This window comes from Solanum lycopersicum, chromosome 5, assembly GCF_036512215.1.
Source record: "Solanum lycopersicum chromosome 5, SLM_r2.1".
NCBI classification, from domain to species: domain Eukaryota; kingdom Viridiplantae; phylum Streptophyta; class Magnoliopsida; order Solanales; family Solanaceae; genus Solanum; species Solanum lycopersicum.
The window spans coordinates 68,493,161-68,516,785 of record NC_090804.1 but is presented as its reverse complement, the minus strand read 5'-3'; the positions used below and the strand labels follow the sequence as shown (position 1 = coordinate 68,516,785).

The following is a 23,625-nucleotide window of genomic DNA, read 5'->3' as shown; positions in this document are numbered from 1 at the left end:
TTGTGTATTTGCGTAGTTTCTACTTTCATATAAGTAATAGTATATACTCTTACTTTTAGTTTCTGTTACTCTCGATTGTTTTTTTCTCATACTTCGATTACCTTATCATTTTGTCATAGTTACTATCCATTTTTTTTTTCAATATAATCTGTCGTGCTTTCTTGATTTATTTTTTTATCACGACTTCTTCATTTCTTACGAAACTAGATAAATAAATTCCACAAATGACATTTTATATTGTCCATATCTTTTCGACCCTCCAACATGGCAACATATGTACCTCATTTTCACCACCCTACACTCCCTACCGTCACCTTACCTCTACCTTTTACAGTATTAGTTTACATTATATAATAATATTTTTTAGATAATAAATTTTTGCTTATATATCCAATAAAAATAAATAAAAAATTCTATTTATTTTCTTAAAAGACATTTAGAAGAACCATAAATTCTTAGGTTAGTTAATTAGTTAACCCTTGTAACGCAAAAATAGTAAACTAGTGATTAATTTTGATTTTGACGTTACAAGAATAACATAATATGCTAACTATAATTTTTTTTTTAATCCAATTCTATATTTTCATCAAATAAATAAATGCATTTCATATTTCTTTTCAATATTCGCCATCTGAAAAATAATGATGCCCTTATTGAAATTTTCTTAATAGTTTGTTGGTAATCTCTTATTAATATTATGCATGAAATTTTATTATTTTTTCAAAAATAAAATTGACGTAATAATTTCTTTTTCTAAAATTTGATTTAAGTCATTCAGTCTGTTGAGTCATCATGTATTTCCGAGTTTCTAGGTAATATATATACGTAATTATTATTATTATTATTATTATTATTAGTATTTAATATGTATGCAATCAATCATTTCTTGAATAAATTATAATGTAACTTACAAAGATTCTATTAATTAAGGAGATAATTATTTAGTTTCACGTTAATTTATAATATTACGAATTTTATTAAATTTTGAAATTCGCACACATGTCTCTTGGGATGTCCATATACACGTCTCTAGTGCCACTCTTCTCTCTTGCTTGTTCTGTGTGTTTGGTATCCCAAATACACATATTTAGTATATTAGATACATATATATATAGTGTGATATATGAAATCATTAATTAGTGAAATAATATATAATCATTTCAAACTATAGAAAAAATTAGTAAATATGGTAGAAATATTTATTGGTAGTTTCCTAAATTATAAGTACATATTAGGAGATGAATAAGATGTTTAAAATGGTAATTTATTTATTATCTGGTGTATAATAATTCACTTACTTTAGTTAAATATTTAACCATGATAAACTTATATAGTTTAAACACAATATATTATAAATATGAAGTTTGGTAATTAGCCTATAATAAAAATAATAATTGATGACATGTTATCCAAGGTTAAAATTCACTTATTATGAAAGTAATTAAATAAATTATCAGTATATATAACTTAAATAATCCTCAGGTTATTATTATTATTAATTTAAGATAAAGTAACAGTAATTATAGAAAACTAAATCCCTATATTTCTCAACCTTCTAAAAACCTCTTTTGTCACATTTTCAGGATAACCAAATAATGAACCTATTTTTATGGTAACTAAATACTTAAAAATCTCACTACTTATAGTAGCTATTTTTCCCTTACCATAAACAAAAAAATAATCCACTTTTTTCACTTCACTCAACAAGAATTTGTGAAAATTTTTAAGTTAATCAAAATAAATGTTTAGTGAAAATTCCTCTTAATTAGTAGTAATAATAAGCCTAGCATTTGTTGAATGCTAGGCAACCAAATGTGATTTTTTTTGAGGCAAACAAGTTGACGTAGTGACATTTTTGAGGTATGATTAAAATTATTCAAAGTATTATTTTTTTTTTAATTTGGCTATCGACTTATCGTTTTTTTTTTTTAATGTTATGTATATTGAGACAGACAATATGAGCAAACTTCTCTTAATTTATTTGGGATTGAAGCGATGTTATTGTTATTGCTGGTGAACGTTTATTTACGAGTTTCTAGTGATATTATTTTCGTTTACCGGCCACGTCATCATCATCGCCACCTTGCCGGATGGATTTTCTGACGATACCTCCCGGCATTAGTCCGGCGGCATTGCTTGATTCTCCGTTCATGCAACCAACTTCACTGGTATAAAGTTTTTAATTTTATTATTTTTTTTGGATTTAATTTTATGGAATTTTAAAAATATTTTGCATGATTTTTGTTGTTGTTAATGTATTTTTATTTTATTTTAGGGTATATTGAAAGATGATGTTTTGTGAAAGTCAAAAGTGGATATTATTAGTCAAAAAGATTTTATATTTAATTTTCTAATAAATGATGTGTAGGTAGAAATTATTAGGCAATCAGATTATTAGGTTTGAATCTGAAATGTACGTGTGTATATATATATATACGCTCTTAGTTTGACTTTATATTATATTTATGTTCTTTATATTTAAACTCGTATAAAATTAAACAAATAAATACACATGTCCTACAAGATATTTTTTGTCTTACGCGGTGTTCGACGTGTATTGTGTCATGTAGGACTCACGTATTCAACTTTATACAAGTTTTTTAGTGTCACTCGTGTATATCCAAAGTTAGAGGACATAAACGTACAATGAAGCCAAGTTAATTAAAGGGCAGCTTTATGTATTATGCCTTAAGGATATATTGAGTAGTACTTAACCATAATTGTGCCAGTGTTTAGTGTCTAAAAATGTAGCTCGATGAATAAAACATTCTGCGTATATACACAACATAACAACATCAATAGTTTTTGTTTCTACGGTTCGAACTTGTGACTTGTATAGGTTGTATGAAGACAACTTTACTAGTTTAGCGTCTCATTGATGTAATGTAACATGTACAACCTGAAATTTCGGTTTGGTTCGTACATTTTGTTGGTGTGTTACTTTCGTATAGGTTACACAGAAACAACTTTGATCCGTGGTTTAGTGCCTCAGTGAATCCGTTTGGTATGTAACTTTTGTATAGGTCATATATGAAAACAATTTTATCGGTGTTTAGTGTCTCACATTATATAATATATGAGAGAAGTATTGAATAAATCCCTAAACTAGACGTGAGTTATTAGTTTCATCTCTGAATTATTGACAACTTTAAAAACACCATTTTTTACTTGACTAATTGTACTTAAATACACCCCGATCTTGCAACATGAGTGAAATACGAAATACACTCCCCTAAATTCTTGCCAAGTTTAGGGGCGTTTTCAACACTTGTGTTACAAGAATTATTGTGACTAGTTGTAATGTCATGTGGTCTTCGATATCTAAGTTTAGTCAGTCAAGTAAAGGAATGTTTTTGAAACTGTCAAAATATATAGTTCAGAGACGAAACTAATAATTTGCGGCAAGTTTTCAATACTTGTCTGATATATTTTGGAACTGAAATGCAGACACCAACTAAGAATGTTGGAGAAATATTGAATTGTATTGAATCAAGAAAGAATGAAGAAGAATTTAGCAAGAAACAAAACCAACAATATGAGCAGAGAGGCATATATAATAGTGCTAACAATTCATCAGATGATGGATATACATGGAGAAAATATGGACAAAAGCAAGTTAAAGGGAGTAATTTTCCAAGAAGTTACTATAAATGTACTGAACCAAAGTGTCTAGTGAGGAAAAAAGTTGAGTCTGCACCAAATGGACATGTTATAGAAATTGTCTACAATGGTGCTCATACTCATCCGAAAACTCGACGAAAAACTAGTGATGTTGTTGCACAACAAAATGGATCATCATCATCATCTGATTTATTATGGAGAAATGATCAGTACAGTAGAGATGTTGCAGCAGCACTAGAACCTGTCATCTCTGATGCCTCCGATTCAATGTTGTCCAACAATATCAATAACGTCTTTGAATCTAATGACATTTCCTCTAAACTTACTACATTTGATGCTGAAAATGAACATTTAGCCACTCATTTTCTTGGTGATGGTATCAATCAGTATGAATTCGAGACTAAAAGAAGGTATGTGAATCATAAGTCTTTTTCTTTTGTTTCATTCATTTTTTCGGACCATCTATATACGGGTAAAAACTCTGCTCCAATAATGTTGTCCGATCCAATACTCATGGTTGTTTGTTTGTATGTAACACGAATGGTGGAACTGACCTCAGGAAGAAAGACGGTTATTTAGCTGAACCAAGTTCACTGTCGAGAACAGTGAGAGAACCAAAAGTAGTCCTACAGGTGGCGAGTGAAATTGATATTCTTGAAGATGGCTATCGCTGGAGAAAATATGGCCAGAAAGTTGTCAAAGGAAACCCGAACCCCAGGTATAGCTGTGTATGTTGACAATTTCTTTTTTTTGAATTGAGTCCGAGAAACGCAACTGTTTAAATCAGTTAGTATATTGTTTTGTGTGTAGGAGCTACTACAAATGTACGAGTGGTGGATGCACAGTGAGGAAACACGTCGAAAGGGCAGCAGATGACTTCAAATCAGTAATCACAACATATGAAGGGAAACATAACCATGAAGTGCCATCAACAAACAAGACGAATGGTGTTTCAGGAAATGTTCGTTCAGCATCTATGTTAAACAACGGGCAACAGCCTTGCACAACAACATCTCGTAAAAGTCTCAAAGATTCAAATACGAGAGTGCAATTTCAAGATCTACCAATTCCATTCGAAAGAAAGCATTTCATGGGAAGCGAATATTTAAGGCCAAGTTACCTCGGGGACTTGAGTTACGGAGCTACTTCTTTACAACTCCCAGACTTCCCATTACCATTGCCATTGCCATCGCGAATGAGCTTTCCTGCAAGACAGAACGAATCTCACTTTCATTTGAATACCAATTTCTTACTGCCAAATGGTGCATCCAATTCTTTTTTAGCAGATGGGAGTACACAAAATATTCACGGTGACAACAATAATTCAAGACTCGTCAAAGCCAAAGACGAGATTCAGTACTGGACCTAGCTCTTCCGCTAGCTGTCTTCTGATACATCATTCAGTATAGATTCTTTGCAGTCACTGCTTTCGACTTAAATAATACACACACAGTTCGACGTTTAGAAATATATATGTATTTATCCCCTTTGATCAAGGTGGAACCAATCGAGGCTACGACACATTGGAACCAACATATCAGTGAGCAAACAAGCTATGTGGAGCATCACTTCAATTAAAGGCGATAACTGTGCATTTCAAGAACTTGCAACTTGCATAACAGGCCAAGTATTTTGGCCTAATTGTTGGCATTGTTACTAACGTAAACATCAATTGTATAGCGTTAAGCAAACTGATGTAAACGATTCTTTAGCCAACAATGAATATGAGGGGAATTACCCGATTTTCCATCAATATTCTCTGTTGACATTTCTTGAAGTGTTGCCTCTGTGATAACTCGAAAAATGCAGAAAATCTCCAAAATATCTTCAGACTATTTAATACCAAACCTTAGCTCTCGAGGGAGTGGCCTAGCGATCAAAAAGTTGGAGTAGTAATCTCGGAAACAAGACCTGAATCCCGGTAGAAGAGACACTAGGTGATTCAATGCGCATAATGAGTGGTAAAGTTACCCGATACACGTGCAGGTGCGTGGAAGCATATGCCCAGTGAATTAGTCGAGGTGCACTAAAGCTGGATTAGACATCACCATGCTAAAAGAAACAGCAAACAGACCCGAATAATCAACGTTATCTCTGAATTGATTTCCTTCCATTAGGAACAATTGGTGAAGTAAAAGAGGAGAGGTCGCGGATTGTTACTAAGAACCAGACATAACTTTTCACTTAGTAACGGATTTCTACAACTGAACGAACAAAAGAATATCCGATTCCTTCAAAATACAATAAGGATGGATATAGTGCCTTTATAGAACAGAAGTCATCAGAGGTTTCTGCAGAATTTCTTCTATACATAGCAAGCATCTTTTCGTTGAACCATAATTCGTGTAGATAATGCTCTCGAGGCAATGCCCTATGCACGAAACATCATAAGTCTCGAGAAATCTCACATCTGTTTCCCTCCATTTTGCGCCAGCAAAATGCTTGTACTCGTCCATCACTGAAGACAAACACCAATTCTGCCATTTCCTTAAGCAACCAACAATGCGACCTGTTCGATGCTGCAGGAGCAAATATAGTATGCGTCATTACAATCAGCACGAGAAATGAGAATCGAAGCAGCAATGCCAAGATCAAACAGAAGTTAAGAAAACAAATCAGATAAGAGTCAAGCTTAAACGTCCAACTCTGACATCAAGAAGCAAATTTTACTTATATACACCAACAATGTAACAAATATCTACACAATCGGTGTAATTTAATCGGTTATAGTAGGTTAATTACTGTAGAAAAGTGCACATCTGATAGGTGCTTGAACTAAAAATAACGAAATCAATGTACCTTTCCGCGCTTGCAGTGGATAAGAACTGGATGGTTTCTAACATCTGGAGACAAATACAGAAAGAAAGTTAACATTCATGTATTAGAACCTAGCTCTGTTGCTCGGACTCTTAAAAAATGTCACCTCACCCATGTTGGATCCTCAAAAAGCACTACTTTTGGAGGGATCCGACACATAGCTGACACCATTTTCTGGAGAGTCCGAGCAACATAGACTAGAAATAGGAGCCTAAAAACATGGTAGTATACCTGTTAACACTTTCAAAGCCTCTGTTATAGCACTCCTCGACATAGTCGATGGCTCCTAAACAGAAAAAACTTCAATTTTCATAAATCTGAATATTTCTTAAGATGAAAATTAACTAATATTTCTTCCATTTGATCATGTTACATGAGAATTTTAAGTTATATACAGTGACACCATAAAGATCTTTTTACGTTATCAATGAATATTACTCTGTGATAACAGGTCATTTATCATTTTGACCAACTTTTGACACACTCGTCAATGCATAGAACTTAAACTCGTTATAAAACCAAAAGTCGCATCAATGAAACAAATACACACAATATCTATAAATCAACTACTACTCAATCCTCAGATAGTTGGAGTCGGTTATATGAATTCGTATCCCTTTAGGATACTTATAAATTACATTAGTTTTTTACTATAATCGCTAACCTATCGCAACCCTCCTCCTCTCCGATAAAAGGAATAAATTATAGAAGAAATATAAATGAACTACCTTGGTTCCATCCATTCCAAATTGGAAAAGCTTTACTTTGTTAAATTGAAGAAACTCCAAATTCTCTTCAGGATAAGGCTCTGGACACAAACATCTGTAAACAACAAGCCAAAATATCAATCCTCAACATAACAATAACAAAAAAAGGCAGTTCAATGCACAAAACATTCCGCGTTAGCAATGTCTAAGGAAGAATGATAAGAACAAAAAATTCATAAAATCTTGAAAAGATGAATGAAAAATTGAACTTATATGCACTTACGCTACTAGTAGAATTTAATACAGTTAACTCTATCAACCAAAGTCTCGGATAGATGGAAAGAAAATAACCTAATATTTTTGACTATGCTTGGAATTAAAACCCGAGACATTACGGTTTTCTCAACCAACTTCATCAACCACTAGGTCACCCCTCGAACGTGATACACAAAGTTGGCCTAGGTCAATTTAGTTCCACGACTAAGGTATGGAGAGAGTAGTGTGTACGCAGACCTTGGGAGGTTGAATGTTCATTTCCAAAAGACATCTAACTCAAGTAAAAGCATATCAAAGCAGGTCGAAAAAGATATAACAGAAGTGAAGTAATCATGACAAAATACCATAAAAAGCATGACAAATCATTCTAAAAAAAGAACAATAACTATAATAAAATAGCGCGATAATTGAAATACCTACCAGAAACAATAGATAATAACAGAAATCGTGAGACAAGAAACAACAGAAGAAATACTAGGACTTCACTATCAATAAAAAAAAGAGAGAAAGAGACTAACATGATAGAGCTCAAATTGAGTGATTGCAAAAATGAGAAATTGGAGGACTGAGGGAAACCAGATCTATAAATGCAGTTATCTTCCACTGCTGAGAAATTAATAGGTGGCACTAAAATACCATCATCTTCTTGCAAAATAATATCCATTTGTCAAAAAAAAATAAAATTTAACAATTACGTCTCAATTCCAAGAAAGTTGGAGTCGCGCCTCAATTCTAAGAAAATTGAAGTGGCGACTCAATTAAAAAAAGGTTAGAATCTGCTATATGAATTCGAAGAAAGTTGGAGTCGTACCTCAATTCTAAGAAAATTGAAGTGGCGACTCAATTCATAAAAGGTTAGAATCTGCTATATGAATCGTAACTGAAAAAAAAAAATTCAAAATCAAGAAAAAGGTTTAAGTTGTTATATGGGGATTTTTGGATCAAAATTCTTCTAATAGTTCAACTACAAAAAGTTCATTTTTTGGGATTATTGAGGATTTTTAAAAGTTTATATAGACAATTATTCATATGTTGTGTCTTCTTTCATTATCCAATTGTTTTTGACCTTTCAAATTAATTTAATAATGTTTATTTTTATTAGAAATTATCATGTCCAAGAAAAAAAATATTGAGGGGTCACAATAATTTAATATTAAATTGCATAAAATCTATTAAAAAAATATATTTTATTAAGAAGTTTCAATTTACAGAGCTCGATTTCGTAGCCAGCTATCGTTCACATAGTCAAGATAATATATATCAAAAAATTTCTATTCACAAAGCTCGATCTTCTAGCTACCATCCACATGGTCAAGATAATATATTAAAGATTTAATTGGACCACCTTTCCATTTTATGTCTTGGACTTGCGGGGAATATCAATCAATTGTAACCAACAAAATAGACTGCACTAATAAAAAGGTCTAATTCAACCTTTCTCAATTTATTTAGAAATATTATTTGTTGATAGCTGAGAAATTTTCGAGGATTAGTGTGATATGATTCAAAACTCAGTGGATAATGAACTCGTATGATATTGTCATGTGGGAAAGTGACATTAACTGGTTTATGTATTACATTGATGATAGATTTTATGTGAAACTATTAAAATATCATTGTTTAAGAAAATAAAAAATACTTTAATTTTAAAATTAGAGGTGTCAACCAGAACAATTACCACAAGTCTTATGAGTGAAGGAACTTTAAGCTCTACTCAGATACATTGGGTGCATGTAAGATCCTTTAAAAATAATAAAAAATTTTTATTCAACACGAGTGCGATAATATGTTTAGATAACTCGTAAATCATAATTAGTTTACAGAAAAGTGTATTGATTTCTGGTTACTTGATAAGTCTTTGTACTAGAGCGATCCAGTATCTATACTAGTGGAAAGTGACATATTTAGTAAAATAGCCGACTGTTCATAAATCTACTTTGTTCGAGCTTTATGAAAAAGACATCACACATCAATGTCAAATTCTCTAAACATGCACTAATTTTATAAATTTTTTAAAATTTAACCACATAGTATTTAATAACGTTTTTAAAACGTCCAAACAACATAATATAAACTGACCTAGACATAACCGTTATAACAGAAAAGATAGATACTTTTGATTATAAAATTAGAAGTGGCTTCCAAAATAATTCCACCATCCTTGATTTAAAAAATTATAATTTCAAGCACAAGTAACAAAAGAACTAATAAATACATCTAAATAAATTTCGAATACCAAATAATTATATAAAAAAAAATCACAAAACTTTGTGACCCTACAAAAAAGAAAAAGAAGAAAGAAGGTTGTTGAGAGACTACATGGCAAGGCCACAAACTCCTTCAATTTTCTACCTATTTTTACTTTTCCTCTAACCATTTTCAAGATTCTTCACTAACCCTTTTTCCTAAACATCCCCAACTTGATCCTACATTGTTAAAAAAAAAATGAAGGTTATTGAGAAAATTCAAGAATCTGTGAAAGATGACAGAGTAGTTTTCTCTTTTGAGTTTTTTCCACCAAAAACTGAAGATGGGGTTGATAATTTGTTTGAAAGAATGGAAAGAATGGTGTCACATAACCCATCTTTTTGTGATATTACATGGGGTGCTGGTGGTTCAACAGCAGATCTGACTCTTGAAATTTCAAATAGGATGCAGAATATGGTTTGTGTTGAGACTATGATGCATTTGACTTGTACTAATATGCCTGTTGAGAAAATTGATCATGCTCTTGAAACTATTAAGTCTAATGGGATTCAAAATGTTCTTGCTCTTCGTGGAGATCCTCCTCATGGACAAGATAAGTTTGTTCAAGTTGAAGGTGGTTTTGCTTGTGCTTTAGATCTGGTAAAAATTACTAATTTTGATTCAAAGATTTGATTTTTATGTGTTTAGAATGGGTTGATTGATGAATGCATTACATATTTTGAAATGTTTGAGTTCAAAGTTTGTATCTTTTTTAAGTAGTTTGTACATGTATTGAAAACGTCGAGGTGGGAACCATGAGGTCTTAGGTTCGACGTGTTTTGATTGCTGAATACATTACACCATTTTGAAATGTTGGGTTCAAAATTTGATCTTTGTTGAGTTTTGAAGTAGTTTGTACATGTATATATGTAGTTCCGTGTTGAAAATGTCGAGGTGGGAACCATGGGGTCTTAGGTGCAGCATGTTTGATTGCTGAATGCATTACAGATTTTGAAATGTTGCTTTGTTGAATTTCCAAGTACTTTGTACATATATATCTATATTTTTGTGTTGAAAGTGTCGAGGTGGAATCTTAGGTTCAAATTCCAGCAGAGACAAAAAACACTATTTAATTTCTTCGCATATGTTGTAGTCTTGGTGTAGAGTTATTTGGTACTTGTTGTTGGTGGGAGGTGGCAGCACCCCGTGGAATTAGTTGAGACATGCGCAAGCTTGGACCAAACACCACGGTTGTAAAAGGAAAAAGAATGTCGGGCTTAGGTGTTCAGCTGGAACCGTTGTTGATAATATGCTGCATCTGCAAATGTTCATAGCAGTTCCAACTGAACACATAACTTTTATCTTGAAACATGTATACATATGGAAAAAGAAATCGAACATTATATATGTGATGGCGACGTCCACTCCGAACTCATTGAATTTAATTCTTGAATGCAACTTAGGTTCATTATTTATTGTCTTTAATCTGAGATCTGATTGATTATCTCAAACAGTAATTCTTCGCCTACTGCTATAACATTTGTGTTATGATTCGATTGCCTTTGTTATCCTTTGCAGGTAAAGCACATGCGGGCCAAGTATGGGGATTACTTTGGGATCACTGTTGCGGGTTACCCAGGTTAGTTTCCAATCTCTTGGGATTTTGTTGGTGTATTTCATTACTTCTTCTGTTTCTGTGCTGATATTGAATATGTTGTTGCTTCTCAGAGGCTCATCCTGATGTTATACCTGCGAATGGGCTAGCTACACTAGAGACATATGAAAACGAACTTGCCTATCTCAAACAGAAGGTCGTTATTCCCAGCATTATGTTCATCTTTGGGTGAACATAATGTATTTTACATTAATCTGCCATGAAGAAGGGAAGTTAAGTGGTCTTGTTTTGTTCGTAAGTTTCTGACACTTGTGCGGAATTTGTGTTCTTCAGGTTGATGCTGGAGCTGATCTCGTTGTAACTCAACTCTTCTATGATACTGATAATTTCCTCAAGTTCGTCAGTGATTGTCGTCAAATTGGGATTACTTGTCCCATTGTTCCAGGAATCATGCCCATCAACAATTATAAGGGCTTCTTGCGCATGACTGGATTTTGCAAAACTAGGGTATTCCTTTATTTTTTAGAGTACAAACCATCTTCAGTCTCAAATTAAGTGTCTGCATGTCAGCTCAAATGTTGCCTTCTGCACACTGTGATGCATGACAAATCCAACAACTCGGAAATATCATTTTTACAAAATATTTTTTTGGCACTATCCTCTCGGAGTCTTGGTGCTTAATCTTGTGTAATGTTATGAAGCCTTTAATGTTTAAGAAGTTTTGTGGGCCGGTCACGGGGCCACGATGAACCAGAAAAAAGAAGAGATCTTCAAGCTATTCTCATCTACTAATCCTGACTAATTGTTTGTTTTCGTCGAATGAATTCCTTGAATAAGACTCCCTTTGCTCGTCTTCCTCAATTAACCACAATATTCTGCATTATTGGAATGTCTATCTGTTACTTTACTTAAGCCTCGTCAGTGAACCTTCTTAACCACCCCTCACGACTTGGCACAGTTCTTGTTTACAACTTTATACTTTGTTCCACATTTCCACCTCAAAGCATGAACGACTTAATTTGTACCACAGCATGGTGGTGAAGATGATTTATCCAAGTGTTGCATAGACATGCTAACTGGAAGCTTTAATCCAGTGTTTTTCTTCTTGTTGTTTCTTATGTCAACCAAATTCATATGTTCAGTTGGTATCCGTTTTATTCTTTATATATATATTTGGTGACGCTTTTGTGAGCCGTTATTGTAATTTATGTTTAGTAAAAAAGATAACTTTGAATACGACACGTTGATTGACTTGGATGTTTAGCTGCTCCGTCTCCTGCATTCCAGATACTCATTTTCCCCCTTTCTTAATGACATTATAGATCCCGGCAGAGATTACAGCTGCCTTGGAACCTATTAAGGATAACGAAGAGGCTGTCAAAGCATATGGAATTCACCTTGGAACTGAAATGTGCAAGAAGATTATGGCCAGTGGCATTAAGACATTGCATCTTTATACATTAAACATGGAGAAATCAGCATTGGCCATTTTGATGGTTAATCTTCTTACCTTGTAATCTCTGCTTTAAAATATGTTGAAATAGTGATATTATTTCATAAATAGAATGAATGTTGCTTAAAATGTGAGTTGTTTGGAAAATGCAGAATCTTGGATTGATTGAAGAGTCCAAAATTTCAAGGCTGTTACCTTGGAGACGTCCTACAAATGTTTTTCGTATCAAAGAAGATGTCCGTCCGATATTCTGGTATGTGGAGATACAAATCTATGTCAAAATAATTCTCCTTATTGTAGTTAGAAGCTGATCTTCCATTTGCAATGATGGTAGGGCCAACCGTCCAAAGAGCTACATCTCAAGAACCATTGGTTGGGACGAGTTTCCACATGGCCGATGGGGCAATGCTAAAAATCCGTCATATGGAGCACTTAGTGATTATCAGGTGATTGCCGATGATTGAGATCATATTTTTCTGTGTTTAAGGGTCTTAACTAGTTGAATGATTTCCTAAAAGTGCAGAATTTATAAGGTATAGTATAGGAAACCATCCACTCGTAGAGCATTGTTAAGCCCCTCTTTTCTTTTCTTTTTTCGTTTTGAATCATATTTGCTATAATAAGGAGAAAGATTCTTTTGGTGTAGACGAGAAAGGATTTTATTCATCCTGCTTTAGTTGTGGAGCTTTAACCTCGGTTGATGGTTAAATAGGCAAACAAGGTCAAAGTAATATAACTATCTGACTGAAGTCCCATGAACTGTCTGTTTCTCGGGCTGATCGGTCTTGTTGTCACTCTCCAACAGTTCATGCGGGCACGCTCACGTGATAAGAAACTTCAAGAGGAATGGGCTATTGCTCTCAATAGTGTGGAAGACATCTATGAGGTATTGTTTAGAGTTACACTGCACTTATTGTCGAAACTTGACTTATTTCCAAGTCCTAACAGAATTTTCATATCGTTAGAGATTTATGTACTACTGTCTCGGGAAGCTGAGAAGTTGTCCTTGGTCTGAGTTAGACGGGCTTCAGGCAGAGACAAAGATCATCGATGATCACTTGGGTAATATAAACTCGAAAGGTTTCCTGACTATTAACAGCCAACCATCAGTTAATGGTGCAAAGTCCGATGCTCCTTTAGTTGGTAAGTTAGATGCTTAAACTTCTCATCTGTACACAAGGACGATTAATTTGTTTCTTGTAAGGCATAATACATAAACAAACACTCAAACTTGATCTCAGTTAGCAATTAAACACTCCGACTTTCAAAATGATCTAGACACCTTCAAAATTATGTCCCACATCAGCATCGGGTGTGTCCACAAGACACAACCGAGACGAGTTTGAGTGTTTAGTTGCCGGTTGAGACCACGTTGAGGTGTCTAGATGGACACTCTCAAAGTTGGAGTGCTTACTTGTCAGCTGATGCCAAGCTAGACCGTCAGTTTATCTATAATGCTTTCTTTTAATTTCAAATAACGTCTTTTGCCTTCTTTTGCAGGATGGGGTGGTCCTGGTGGATATGTTTATCAAAAGGCATACTTAGAGTTCTTTTGCTCGCGTGAGAAGTTAAATGCTGTTATCGAAAAATGCACGGCTTACCCCTTCCTTACCTACATGGCTGTGAACAAGAAAGGAAACTGGATGTCCAACTTCAACCAAATCGATGTCAATGCAGTGACATGGGGCGTCTTCCCATCTAAGGAGATTGTACAGCCAACCGTCGTTGATCCTGCCAGCTTCATGGTATGGAAAGACGAGGCATTTGAAATCTGGTCAAGAGGTTGGGCTCAATTATACCCCGAGAACGATCCATCTAGAACATTGCTCGAACAGGTACATTCATTCACACACCTTCCTCTGTCTTGATAAAAAGAAATTCTGTCCCTTCCATTCATCTTAGTTGTGTTGGTACATTTTCTGAGTTAATTTCGTATGATCATCCACGTTTCCAGTTTATTCTCTCAAATTGATGAAACTAATAACGGAAAAATAACTCAACTGTGCTCTATATATCAATACTAGACTCAGCATTTCCCAATGTTTGTTAATTTTCTGTAATATATAGCATATAGTTGAGTTATTTTCTCTTTACAAAAGCTAGTTCTACGATGACCATCCGTGAAATTACACCTGTTTTTTGCTCGTAAAACTACTAGTAAGACGGTGTTTTCATTTCGTTTTACAGGTTCAAAACAGTTACTTCTTGGTCAGCCTTGTCGATAACGATTACATCAATGGAGATTTGTTTGCCATCTTCAAGGATATCTGGAATTAGTTCTTTACACACAATGAAGTTTCTTCTTTGGATTTGAGTAGAAAATTTATGATTTATTGTTGCTTTTTATTAATTCAGTTTTGTATTTGTTCTCTTCATTCTTTTTAGACTACACCTTGGCTCTTTTAAGCTTTGGCAAATTCATGAGCATTTGTATACAATTTTCATTTATCTCTCTATACATAAAATATATATATATTTTGAATTTTTCACTCGATATTCGATATTTGATTGGTTTTGACTAATTTAGATTTATGTCAGAGGTATGAAGTAAGAGAGCTGTGATTAGTGACACGATAAGCTACGAGTATAGTACATGATAGTCGTAACGAAAGGAAAAGTTATTGATTCGTTAAATTATGAGTGTAGTACATATCAAATATAACTGATTCGATAAGCTATGAGTATAGTATATGTGAAATTGAGGGAAGTGCACAAATAGTTGACTTCAAGACTTCCATTTAAGGAAATCGAAGTCTTTGATTTTTTATTTTTTTTTTTGTAAATTTAGTCGTTTTTAAACAAAATAAATATATAAAACTTCAGATGTTACATACTTGGGAAGACTAAATTTCCACAGTTTTTTTTTGAAGTCGTAGGACATATGTTCAAACCTCAAATCAACACGAGATACATAGTTTTCTAAGAAAAAAAACGAGTGAATCTAAATTACTATCCAGCCAAACCCAGTAACTTGTACAAAATTTCTGTAATCGATCTATTTATAATAATTATGCAACTTGTAACGAACGAGTTTCGAATTATTACTTCTTATCTCAAAAACTGATACATATTTATTGTTTTGAAATGGTGTCAATATATTATAAACATTTAAAGAAACAAATTACTAATTGGATTGAAAAAATATAAATTGCATAATACATGAGGTAGAATTTTTTCTACAAAATTATTCAGAAAATAAATCATTTGATACATGAAAAAGAATCATAAATACATTGATTTTTCTTTGATGTACAATTGAGAATAAATCCTAGTAATTTAATCAATTCATACCACAACAACAAAAAATGCTGGTTCATAAAACCATCGTTACATAATATCACACATCGCTTGCTCACTCGATCGATCGTTTCGTACTTATATGGCGTAAGGTTTTGGACGAGGCAAACCATTGATGATTCCACACAACAATTCATTATCAGGCATGTTGTACTCATCTTTCAATGATGTGTTTGGTGCATTAACACTTAAATATAGTTGATGGCCCAAATATTGTTTTTCAAGTGCATTGGACCTTAAATTCCAAACCCCAGCATTGTCAAATGTTGTCATAATTGCAGCCCATGAATTTGGGTACACTTGGATTGTACTCCTACTCACAGCATCAAGTAAGTTGTAGTTTTGTCTCATCTCCCCGGTGCGATCCTGATCGATCAGTGGTGGTGGTAGAGTTAGAATTTTAATAAAAACACGTAAGGGATTTTAATAAATCGATCGAGGTACTTACGCAACGGCAAAGAAGTTGAATCCATCTAATTGCCAAGATTGAACACTCTTCTCATGATTTTCAAATATAATTTCAACAAAATTGCGGTATGTAACATTCACAACATTAGGTGCAATTGTGATTACTTCATTTCCATTTGGTGGCATGTACTCATCCTTACATAGCCCATATTTAAACACCTTGTCCGCGACACCATAATATTGAGCCAACTTAATCGGTGTCTCGGGATCCGTGTGTGACACACCGTTGATCGCGTAACGCTGTTTACCGTTCACAACGCCATCGGTGCTCACCAACCTAATGGTTCGGGTGATGTTGATTTGACCGTAGTGGTAACTGCCTTGAGGATTAGGTCTAGCTGAGCTCGCGGTTAAGTTCCATCGGAACGAGTTGAATTGGTTCAATGACCATTCCCATCCTTTTGGTGCTTCTTTCTTTTCAAGAGGGGCGGCTCCACCTACACCTGTTCAGATATAATATAATAATATAAGTAACAGACAAACACATGTGACCTAAGTCCTAGACCATCCAAGTGTCATTACTCAAAACAATTTAAACTTATAGATGATGATAATTACCGTTGACGTAACGGAGTGTGGCGGTGGCGAAATGGGATTCCTTAGTAAAACGTGAAGTGGCAACAAGGTAATAGTCCTTAGGGTTTTGATCAGCATTGATCAAGACAGATAAGCATTGTCCCAAATGAAGATCCAACATTTCATACATATTTTGAACAGTGTGAGATCCTTCCATCTCCACAAGTTTCATTGTGTGTCCTTGAAATCGAACGTTGATCGTATCCTTCATACCGACGTTACAAAACCTAAACCTATACGTCTTACCTTTAACCAACGTAAACATGGGCGCGTCTTTACCATCCCCTTTACCACTTTTACCATTTATAACAATCCCATCCGGTCTTCCCAGCGAGCGTCCTGTGTCTAAAAGACCTTTCAATGTTTTATGCGTTTTAGCATACCAATCGCTTACAAGAACGGTGAAGTCATCAGCCGGGGGATTGAATGGGACGGGGATCAAAGCGCGACTATGTATAGTTAGAGGACCATACCCTCCAACTGCCCTATGTAGCGCGGTTGTAGGGTGGTAATAATAACTACCGATCTGATCCTTGACCTGGAAACGATAAGTAAAGTTTTTACCAGGAGGGATAGGGCAATTTGTCCCTAATGTACCATCTTGCCATGAATTCTTCCTTTGTTGAATCCCTTTCCATGTAATTAGAAATGGTTCATCTAATTGATTCACAACATTTACAACAATGTTGTTGTTTGATGTACAATTAATTTTAGGTCCTGGGAATTCACCATTAATTAAAATAACTTGTTGTGGTACACCAAGTGGTGAAAGTGTACCATAAGTAACTTTCCATTCATAATTAATATAAGGATCTTCTCCATGTACCAAATTACATGAAAACAGCAAAAGAAGAACAAAACTTACTATTGGTTTATTCATCTTTTGCTATTTTTTTTTCTCTCTCCCTCTTTTTGAGTCTAACATATAAAAAAACACAATTTTTTTTTAATTTTTTTTTTTATATGTTGATGAGAGGAAAGGACAACTAAATAAGAACAAGTTGACAATTTATATATTTCACAAAGGAAAATATAGCCATTTATTTTTTTTATGGTTTGGCCGTTATTATAGTTTGCTCTTTGGTTATTTTTTTAAACAAAATTGCTCTTCTTGTGCTATGCCATTCTTTTTTTTTTTTTTAAAAAAAATATATTTTTAAATGTCATTATTTTTTTCTTGATTAGAAATAAAATATGTAAGTACAAGAAAAGTAATGCAAAAGATTGAATTTTTACTTTCCTTTAATTTAGGATTGATGACGAATATAATATATATAGAGAGAAATTAAGTTGATTTAAAGAACTATAATTGTTTAGGCTACAAAGAAGTAATTTTTGAAGAATTTAACTTGTATATCCGGATAATACAAAGAAATGTTCTTATACTAAGAGTGCACTAATGCATTATTACTTATCAAAAAATAGGTACTATATCTTATCGTTGAATTTACGAATCTCATATTTTAATAAAAGGGAAAAGGCTCAAATATGTTATCGAACTTTTAGAAAAGGCTCATTTATGTCATCAGTTAAGAGTTTAACTTATTTATGTTATTACCGTTAAAGATAAGGTTCATTCATGCCATTATTTTTTAACAATGGCTTTGTAAAATCATTTTTGACACGTGGTCAATTATAGTTCATCCACGTCATTAATTTTTTAAATAAAAAAATTCTGAATAAAAATTATTTTTTTTATTAAAAAAATAAATGACATGACCGAATTATAATTGGTCACGTGTCAAAAATAGTTTTGTAAAATCACTGTTAAAAAAGAATGGCATGAATGAGTCATTTCTTTAACGATAACGACATAAAGTTCAATGACATATTTAAGATTTTTCCCTTAGTAAAAAAATAATTATCTATTACTTTTTTTTTTTTTTTGAAAAAGAGCCTTGGAGTAATGAGTTAGAGCCGTGAAATCAATTACTTGTGTTTGCATTTGATGCCTACATTATCATTCCTTGGGCGTAATCAATCCTCGAACCTTACACGAACATCATAAATATTGAATATCTAGTTGTCCTACCATTGGTACTTGACTAAACTAGATTCTAGAATAGAGAAAATCACGTGAATGAGCAAAATAACAATCTACTACCTACTAACCTTTTATTATAATCCAACAGAAAAAATTGCATATGCAAATCCTACAAATGCGAACCTAAATCTAGTGTGATTCCATATCTGGATTTAACCGAATCTCAATACAATTATCAGGTCTTGAGTTTGAATCCTACGGAGTATGAAATCCCCTTTATTATTAGAAAGTATTTTAAATTCAATCGAACTCTCATATAAAAATGAAACACTCGATAAAAAATTAAAAACATCAAATCCCCCTACTCCCCCACCCCCACCCCCACCCCCACCCCAACAGAAAAAAAAATCAAGAATGGGGTAGTTAGCACCTAACACCAGCTATAATTACACACTTGACTCAACCCCCAATTTCCCAAAATCCCACCATTTTTGTGATCAATCTAGAACCACAACAAAAGGGATTTCAAAAAAAAGTGTTCTTGAGTATATTTGCAAAAAAAAATTTTGAAAAAAAATGGAGAAAGTTGAGGAAGCAGCAGTAGATCAGCTACTAGGGAAAACAGTGGAGAACAAACAAATAATATTGAAAGGATATATTGAAGGAATTCCAAAAGAAAGTGATATGGAGTTGAAAATTGGAAAAAAATTGAATCTTGATAAAGTTCCAAAAGGGTCAAATGGATTATTGGTGAAGAATTTATACTTATCTTGTGATCCTTTTATGCGTGGACGGATGCGTGATTTCACCGGGTCTTACCTCCCTCCTTTCGTTCCGGGAGAGGTAAGTAATGTCGTAAGGATTTAACTTATATATACTGACATATTCGAGTTATTTTAACTCGAGTGTAGTTTTAGTTGGTGTAATAAATGTGGTTGCTTCGTTTTCCGTGTTACCTCCCTCCTTTTGTTCCGGGAGAGTTAAGTAATGTGATCGGAATTTAACTTATATATACTACAATGTCGACTTATTTTAAGTTTGAGAAATGTGGTTGCTTTGTTTTCCGTGTTACCTCCCTCCTTTTGTTCCGTGAGAGTTAAGTAATGTGATCGGAATTTAACTTATATATACTGACAATGTCAAGTTATTTTAAGTTTGAGAAATGTGGTTGCTTTGTTTTCCGTGTTACCTCCCTCCTTTTGTTCGGGGAGAGTTAAGTAATGTGATAAGGATTTAATTTATATATACTGACATTATTGAGTTATTTTTGAGTTGAGTGTTGTTTTACTTGGTATAGTAAATGTGGTTGCTTTGTTTTCCGTGTTACCTCTCGCTATGTTGCTCGGATTCTCCAAAATGTTGTCGCACGGATCCTTAAGAAATGCACTACATTTGGAGGATTGGACACTCGCCTATCTGCATTCTGAAAGAGTCCGAACAGCATAGGTTTTCTTTTTTCATAGAGAGATATTTATTGTAGTTATGCATAGTTGGTTGCCCATCTGAAGTGTCTGAAGTTCAATTACGGTTACAGTTTATCTCTCTTTTTGGAGGCGATGTTTGCTGCTAGTGCATAACAAACAAAATTTGTCGAATTCTCCACGGCCAATATGTACATACACCAGAAAACAAACACCATAGGTCCAGGTCTAGCAGCTGCATTTGTAATTGAACTTTGATGTAGTACAAAGATCATGACATGCTCGTATTTGACATTTTCTCTGTTTTGTCTCGGCCAGAAGTTTTGCGTAATGAATAATAACATTTTGTGTTTCCTAAGAAATGCACTACTTTTAGAAGATCCAACACTCACCCGTGTCATCATTCTGGAAGAGTCTGAACAACATCGGCTTTCTGTTTTTAGAGAAACTGGATGCTTAGTGTGGTTATGCGTAGTTGGTTGCCAGTCCGAAGTTCAATTACGTTTATTGTTTATCTAATTAACAGATACAATTGTTGGTGGGAATACAAGTCTCTTTTTCTTGAACACTGCCGTTGTCATCATAGTTTTGTTGTTTCTGTAAAAGTAAGCTACATAGTGGACTTATATGGCTATGTGTGTCCGAAGTTCAGTACAATTGTCTAACGGAGACATTTGATGGTGGCAAACTACATTTTACACAACAGTAGAACCACTGTTTTTGGAGGCAATATTTGCTTCCAATGTGTAACAAACAAGATCTGTCGAATTCACGGTGGCCAATATTTTCATACACCTGACAACAAGCACCAAAAAACCAGTTCAAATAGCTGCATTTATAGTTGAACTTTGATTTAGTACAAAGATCATTTACTAGTAGTTGAGATTTTTCCTATTTTGAGTCTTGGCCATAAGTTTTGTTGAATGAAACTTATCCTACACACGTTTTGAAAAGGTAATTGAAGGATTTGGCGTCTCCAAAGTTTTAGACTCGGATAATCCAGACTTCAAGCCAGGTGATATAATCTCAGGTTTCACCGGTTGGGAAGAATACAGCTTAATATACAATACCGAGCAGCTGAGGAAAATTCAGGCGGATGATATGCCTCTATCCTATCATATCGGTCTTCTTGGTATGGTTAATCTTGACCTGAAGTCTCAACTTTTTATTAGCACCGTAGCATTATTCGTTCTTATGGTTTTTGTTTCTCTTCTCTGAGCTTTTTGCAGTCTTATTTTCGAATCTTTAGTGTCATATTCCCGTATGGGTCAATCCTTAGGATCACCCGCAGACCTTGAAACTCGGGGATGATGGGCCGTCCCTCTACCCTTATCCATTTGAATATCAGGCTTAGTTTACCTGATGCAGGGCTCGAACCTGTGATCTAAATCACAAGTCCCTCGATCTTTACCACTTGAACTAACCATCCGGGCGAAAAAGAAAGGCATCATTAGGATCGGGGACTTCCCTATTCCTCGTATTGTTAGACACAATTTTCTAGTTATATTATGATGTCTCATGAATGTGGACTTTATACAGGCATGCCAGGTTTTACAGCTTATGCTGGATTTTACGAGGTTTGCACACCGAAAAAAGGGGATTATGTTTTCGTTTCTGCTGCCTCGGGAGCAGTTGGCCAGCTCGTTGGCCAACTCGCGAAGTTACATGGATGCTACGTTGTAGGATGTGCTGGGACAAAACAAAAGGTTAGTCTGTTTCCGCAGATTGTAACGTCTTTTAGAAACTGTATTTGCTGTATTTCATGTTATAACTGACTGCACATTCAACCACATATTATTAGGTTGACATACTTAAGAGTAAGCTTGGATTTGATGGAGCATTCAACTATAAGGAAGAAGCAGATATCGATAAAGCTCTCAAAAGGTGAGGAAAATGTCTAAACAAACGTCACTAACGATTGGTATGTAGGTTAATTTAGAGCTCGAGGTGGATTTAGGATCGATTTTGTGAGTTCAAATGGATTCATTGTTATGAGAGCAAAACATAGTAAGATCACATTCGTTCTAAACTCACTGACTCTAGATCCTGGATTTGCCTCTACCTCTACTTAGAGCACGATAAAGATGAATATAGTTCACTTTCATAGCAACATCGAAACTTCTGACTCTCATTTTCACTTTTCTTGATAGACATTTCCCCGAGGGGATCGACATTTACTTTGACAACGTGGGCGGGTCCATTCTAGGCGCAGCATTGCTCAACATGAGGATCCATGGTCGGATTGCCATATGCGGGATGGTTTCTCAGCAAAGCCTTTCTAATCCACAAGGTATACACAACTTGTTTCAGCTCATCACTAAGCGCGTTAAGATGCAGGGCTTTCTTCAGAGCGATTATCTACATCTATTTCCGCGCTTTCTTAAAGACGTTAGTAGCTTGTACAAGCAGGGAAAGATTACATACTTAGAAGACATGAACGAAGGCCTCGAGAGTGGTCCTTCCGCCTTTGTTGGACTGTTTTCTGGACGGAACATGGGTAAACAGGTCATCCGTGTCGCTCACCATTGATCTTAGTCCAGACCCCTCGAGTTTTTTTTCTCGAGACACAGATCTTACTTCTACCTCCGAGCTTATCATGACCTTCCCTGTTAGCAAAAGAAGATCATTTTTGCATCAGGAACAAGGCATATGTAGACCAAGTTGTAAACTCATGATGAGACAATGTTCTGTTGTTAGATAGTTAATATTATCAAATTCATGCATTATATTTTTCGTATTATTAAGCACTGCATTGCTAATTTTTGCGTAACTTATTACTAAACCAAGCAACCCCTCAATTTATAAAAATTTAATGTAAACCAGCTACTCTGTGGTGGAGTGATTATAGTAGATATGAGTTTAGACGAATCTAATTATTATTTTTTCTTTTAGAGATTTAGCTTAAATAATAAATTACCCAGTCGATTAAATTAAAATAGTTAGACAAAATATAATATATGTTTGATTGTATTTAATAAATGTATAACTATTGCTAAGACTTTATATTATGAAAATCATTTAATATGTTATGCATCAATAATTAAACAAGAAAATGTCTTGTTGACAAGTTTAGAACATAATTTTTATTTTTTCTAAATTATGGTTTCGCCTCAGTAGCTACTTCATAGACATAAATATTGTGATAATGATAAAAAAAATTTATCCAAAATATTATTATTATTATTATTATTATGAGTTTTATA

At 34.1% G+C, this 23,625-nt stretch overlaps 4 protein-coding genes and 1 pseudogene across 6 annotated transcripts; 3 read left to right on the top strand and 2 right to left on the bottom strand.

Annotated features, from left to right (window-relative positions):
- The first annotated feature begins 1,661 nt into the window (after positions 1–1,661).
- On the top strand, positions 1,662–5,374 carry LOC101260537 (probable WRKY transcription factor 26). Of its 2 annotated transcripts, none has more exons than XM_019213879.3 (5): positions 1,662–1,860; positions 1,953–2,168; positions 3,448–4,031; positions 4,181–4,339; positions 4,432–5,374. In XM_019213879.3, exons 2-5 carry the CDS (start codon positions 2,091–2,093, stop codon positions 4,988–4,990), a joined length of 1,380 nt encoding a protein of 459 aa, XP_019069424.1. In that variant the 5' UTR covers positions 1,662–1,860; positions 1,953–2,090; the 3' UTR covers positions 4,991–5,374. The 2 variants fall into 2 exon arrangements, with proteins under 2 accessions (XP_019069424.1, XP_019069425.1); XM_019213880.3 differs by having other exon boundaries at positions 1,949–2,168.
- A 323-nt stretch (positions 5,375–5,697) lies between these two features.
- Positions 5,698–8,470, bottom strand: LOC101261120 (inositol diphosphatase DSP3-like). The gene is made up of 5 exons (XM_019213882.3): positions 7,940–8,470; positions 7,167–7,260; positions 6,670–6,724; positions 6,421–6,464; positions 5,698–6,140 (listed from the first exon to the last, which is right to left on the bottom strand). Exons 1-5 carry the CDS (start codon positions 8,083–8,085, stop codon positions 5,886–5,888), a joined length of 594 nt encoding a protein of 197 aa, XP_019069427.1. The 5' UTR covers positions 8,086–8,470; the 3' UTR covers positions 5,698–5,885.
- A 1,256-nt stretch (positions 8,471–9,726) lies between these two features.
- On the top strand, positions 9,727–15,170 carry LOC101261413 (probable methylenetetrahydrofolate reductase (NADH)). The gene is made up of 11 exons (XM_004239651.5): positions 9,727–10,268; positions 11,187–11,247; positions 11,337–11,419; positions 11,557–11,730; positions 12,546–12,719; positions 12,829–12,929; positions 13,011–13,122; positions 13,482–13,562; positions 13,642–13,819; positions 14,177–14,511; positions 14,864–15,170. Exons 1-11 carry the CDS (start codon positions 9,867–9,869, stop codon positions 14,951–14,953), a joined length of 1,791 nt encoding a protein of 596 aa, XP_004239699.1. The 5' UTR covers positions 9,727–9,866; the 3' UTR covers positions 14,954–15,170.
- A 690-nt stretch (positions 15,171–15,860) lies between these two features.
- On the bottom strand, positions 15,861–18,012 carry LOC101261711 (L-ascorbate oxidase homolog; annotated as a pseudogene). The gene is made up of 3 exons (XR_011221475.1): positions 17,000–18,012; positions 16,422–16,884; positions 15,861–16,339 (listed from the first exon to the last, which is right to left on the bottom strand). The product of XR_011221475.1 is annotated as an L-ascorbate oxidase homolog (transcript).
- A 1,378-nt stretch (positions 18,013–19,390) lies between these two features.
- LOC101262011 (2-alkenal reductase (NADP(+)-dependent)) lies at positions 19,391–23,162 on the top strand. The gene is made up of 5 exons (XM_004239652.5): positions 19,391–19,844; positions 21,377–21,554; positions 21,962–22,128; positions 22,224–22,306; positions 22,573–23,162. The coding sequence occupies exons 1-5, from the start codon at positions 19,578–19,580 to the stop codon at positions 22,949–22,951; spliced, it is 1,074 nt and encodes a 357-aa protein (XP_004239700.1). The 5' UTR covers positions 19,391–19,577; the 3' UTR covers positions 22,952–23,162.
- The last annotated feature ends 463 nt before the right edge of the window (positions 23,163–23,625 follow it).

Coding starts and splice junctions, on each gene's coding strand:
- LOC101260537 (XM_019213879.3), top strand. CDS start 2,091: ATGGATTTTCTGACGATACCTCCCGGCATTAGTCCGGCGGCATTGCTT. Junction 4,032..4,180: donor GAATTCGAGACTAAAAGAAG/GTATGTGAATCA, acceptor AACTGACCTCAG/GAAGAAAGACGGTTATTTAG. Junction 4,340..4,431: donor AAAGGAAACCCGAACCCCAG/GTATAGCTGTGT, acceptor TTTTGTGTGTAG/GAGCTACTACAAATGTACGA.
- LOC101261120 (XM_019213882.3), bottom strand. CDS start 8,085: ATGGATATTATTTTGCAAGAAGATGATGGTATTTTAGTGCCACCTATT. Junction 6,725..7,166: donor TTGGAATGGATGGAACCAAG/GTAGTTCATTTA, acceptor TTTTCTGTTTAG/GAGCCATCGACTATGTCGAG. Junction 6,141..6,420: donor TCCACTGCAAGCGCGGAAAG/GTACATTGATTT, acceptor TTGCTCCTGCAG/CATCGAACAGGTCGCATTGT.
- LOC101261413 (XM_004239651.5), top strand. CDS start 9,867: ATGAAGGTTATTGAGAAAATTCAAGAATCTGTGAAAGATGACAGAGTA. Junction 13,123..13,481: donor GAGCACTTAGTGATTATCAG/GTGATTGCCGAT, acceptor ACTCTCCAACAG/TTCATGCGGGCACGCTCACG. Junction 13,820..14,176: donor GTCCGATGCTCCTTTAGTTG/GTAAGTTAGATG, acceptor CTTCTTTTGCAG/GATGGGGTGGTCCTGGTGGA.
- LOC101262011 (XM_004239652.5), top strand. CDS start 19,578: ATGGAGAAAGTTGAGGAAGCAGCAGTAGATCAGCTACTAGGGAAAACA. Junction 22,129..22,223: donor GTGCTGGGACAAAACAAAAG/GTTAGTCTGTTT, acceptor ACATATTATTAG/GTTGACATACTTAAGAGTAA. Junction 22,307..22,572: donor ATCGATAAAGCTCTCAAAAG/GTGAGGAAAATG, acceptor TTTTCTTGATAG/ACATTTCCCCGAGGGGATCG.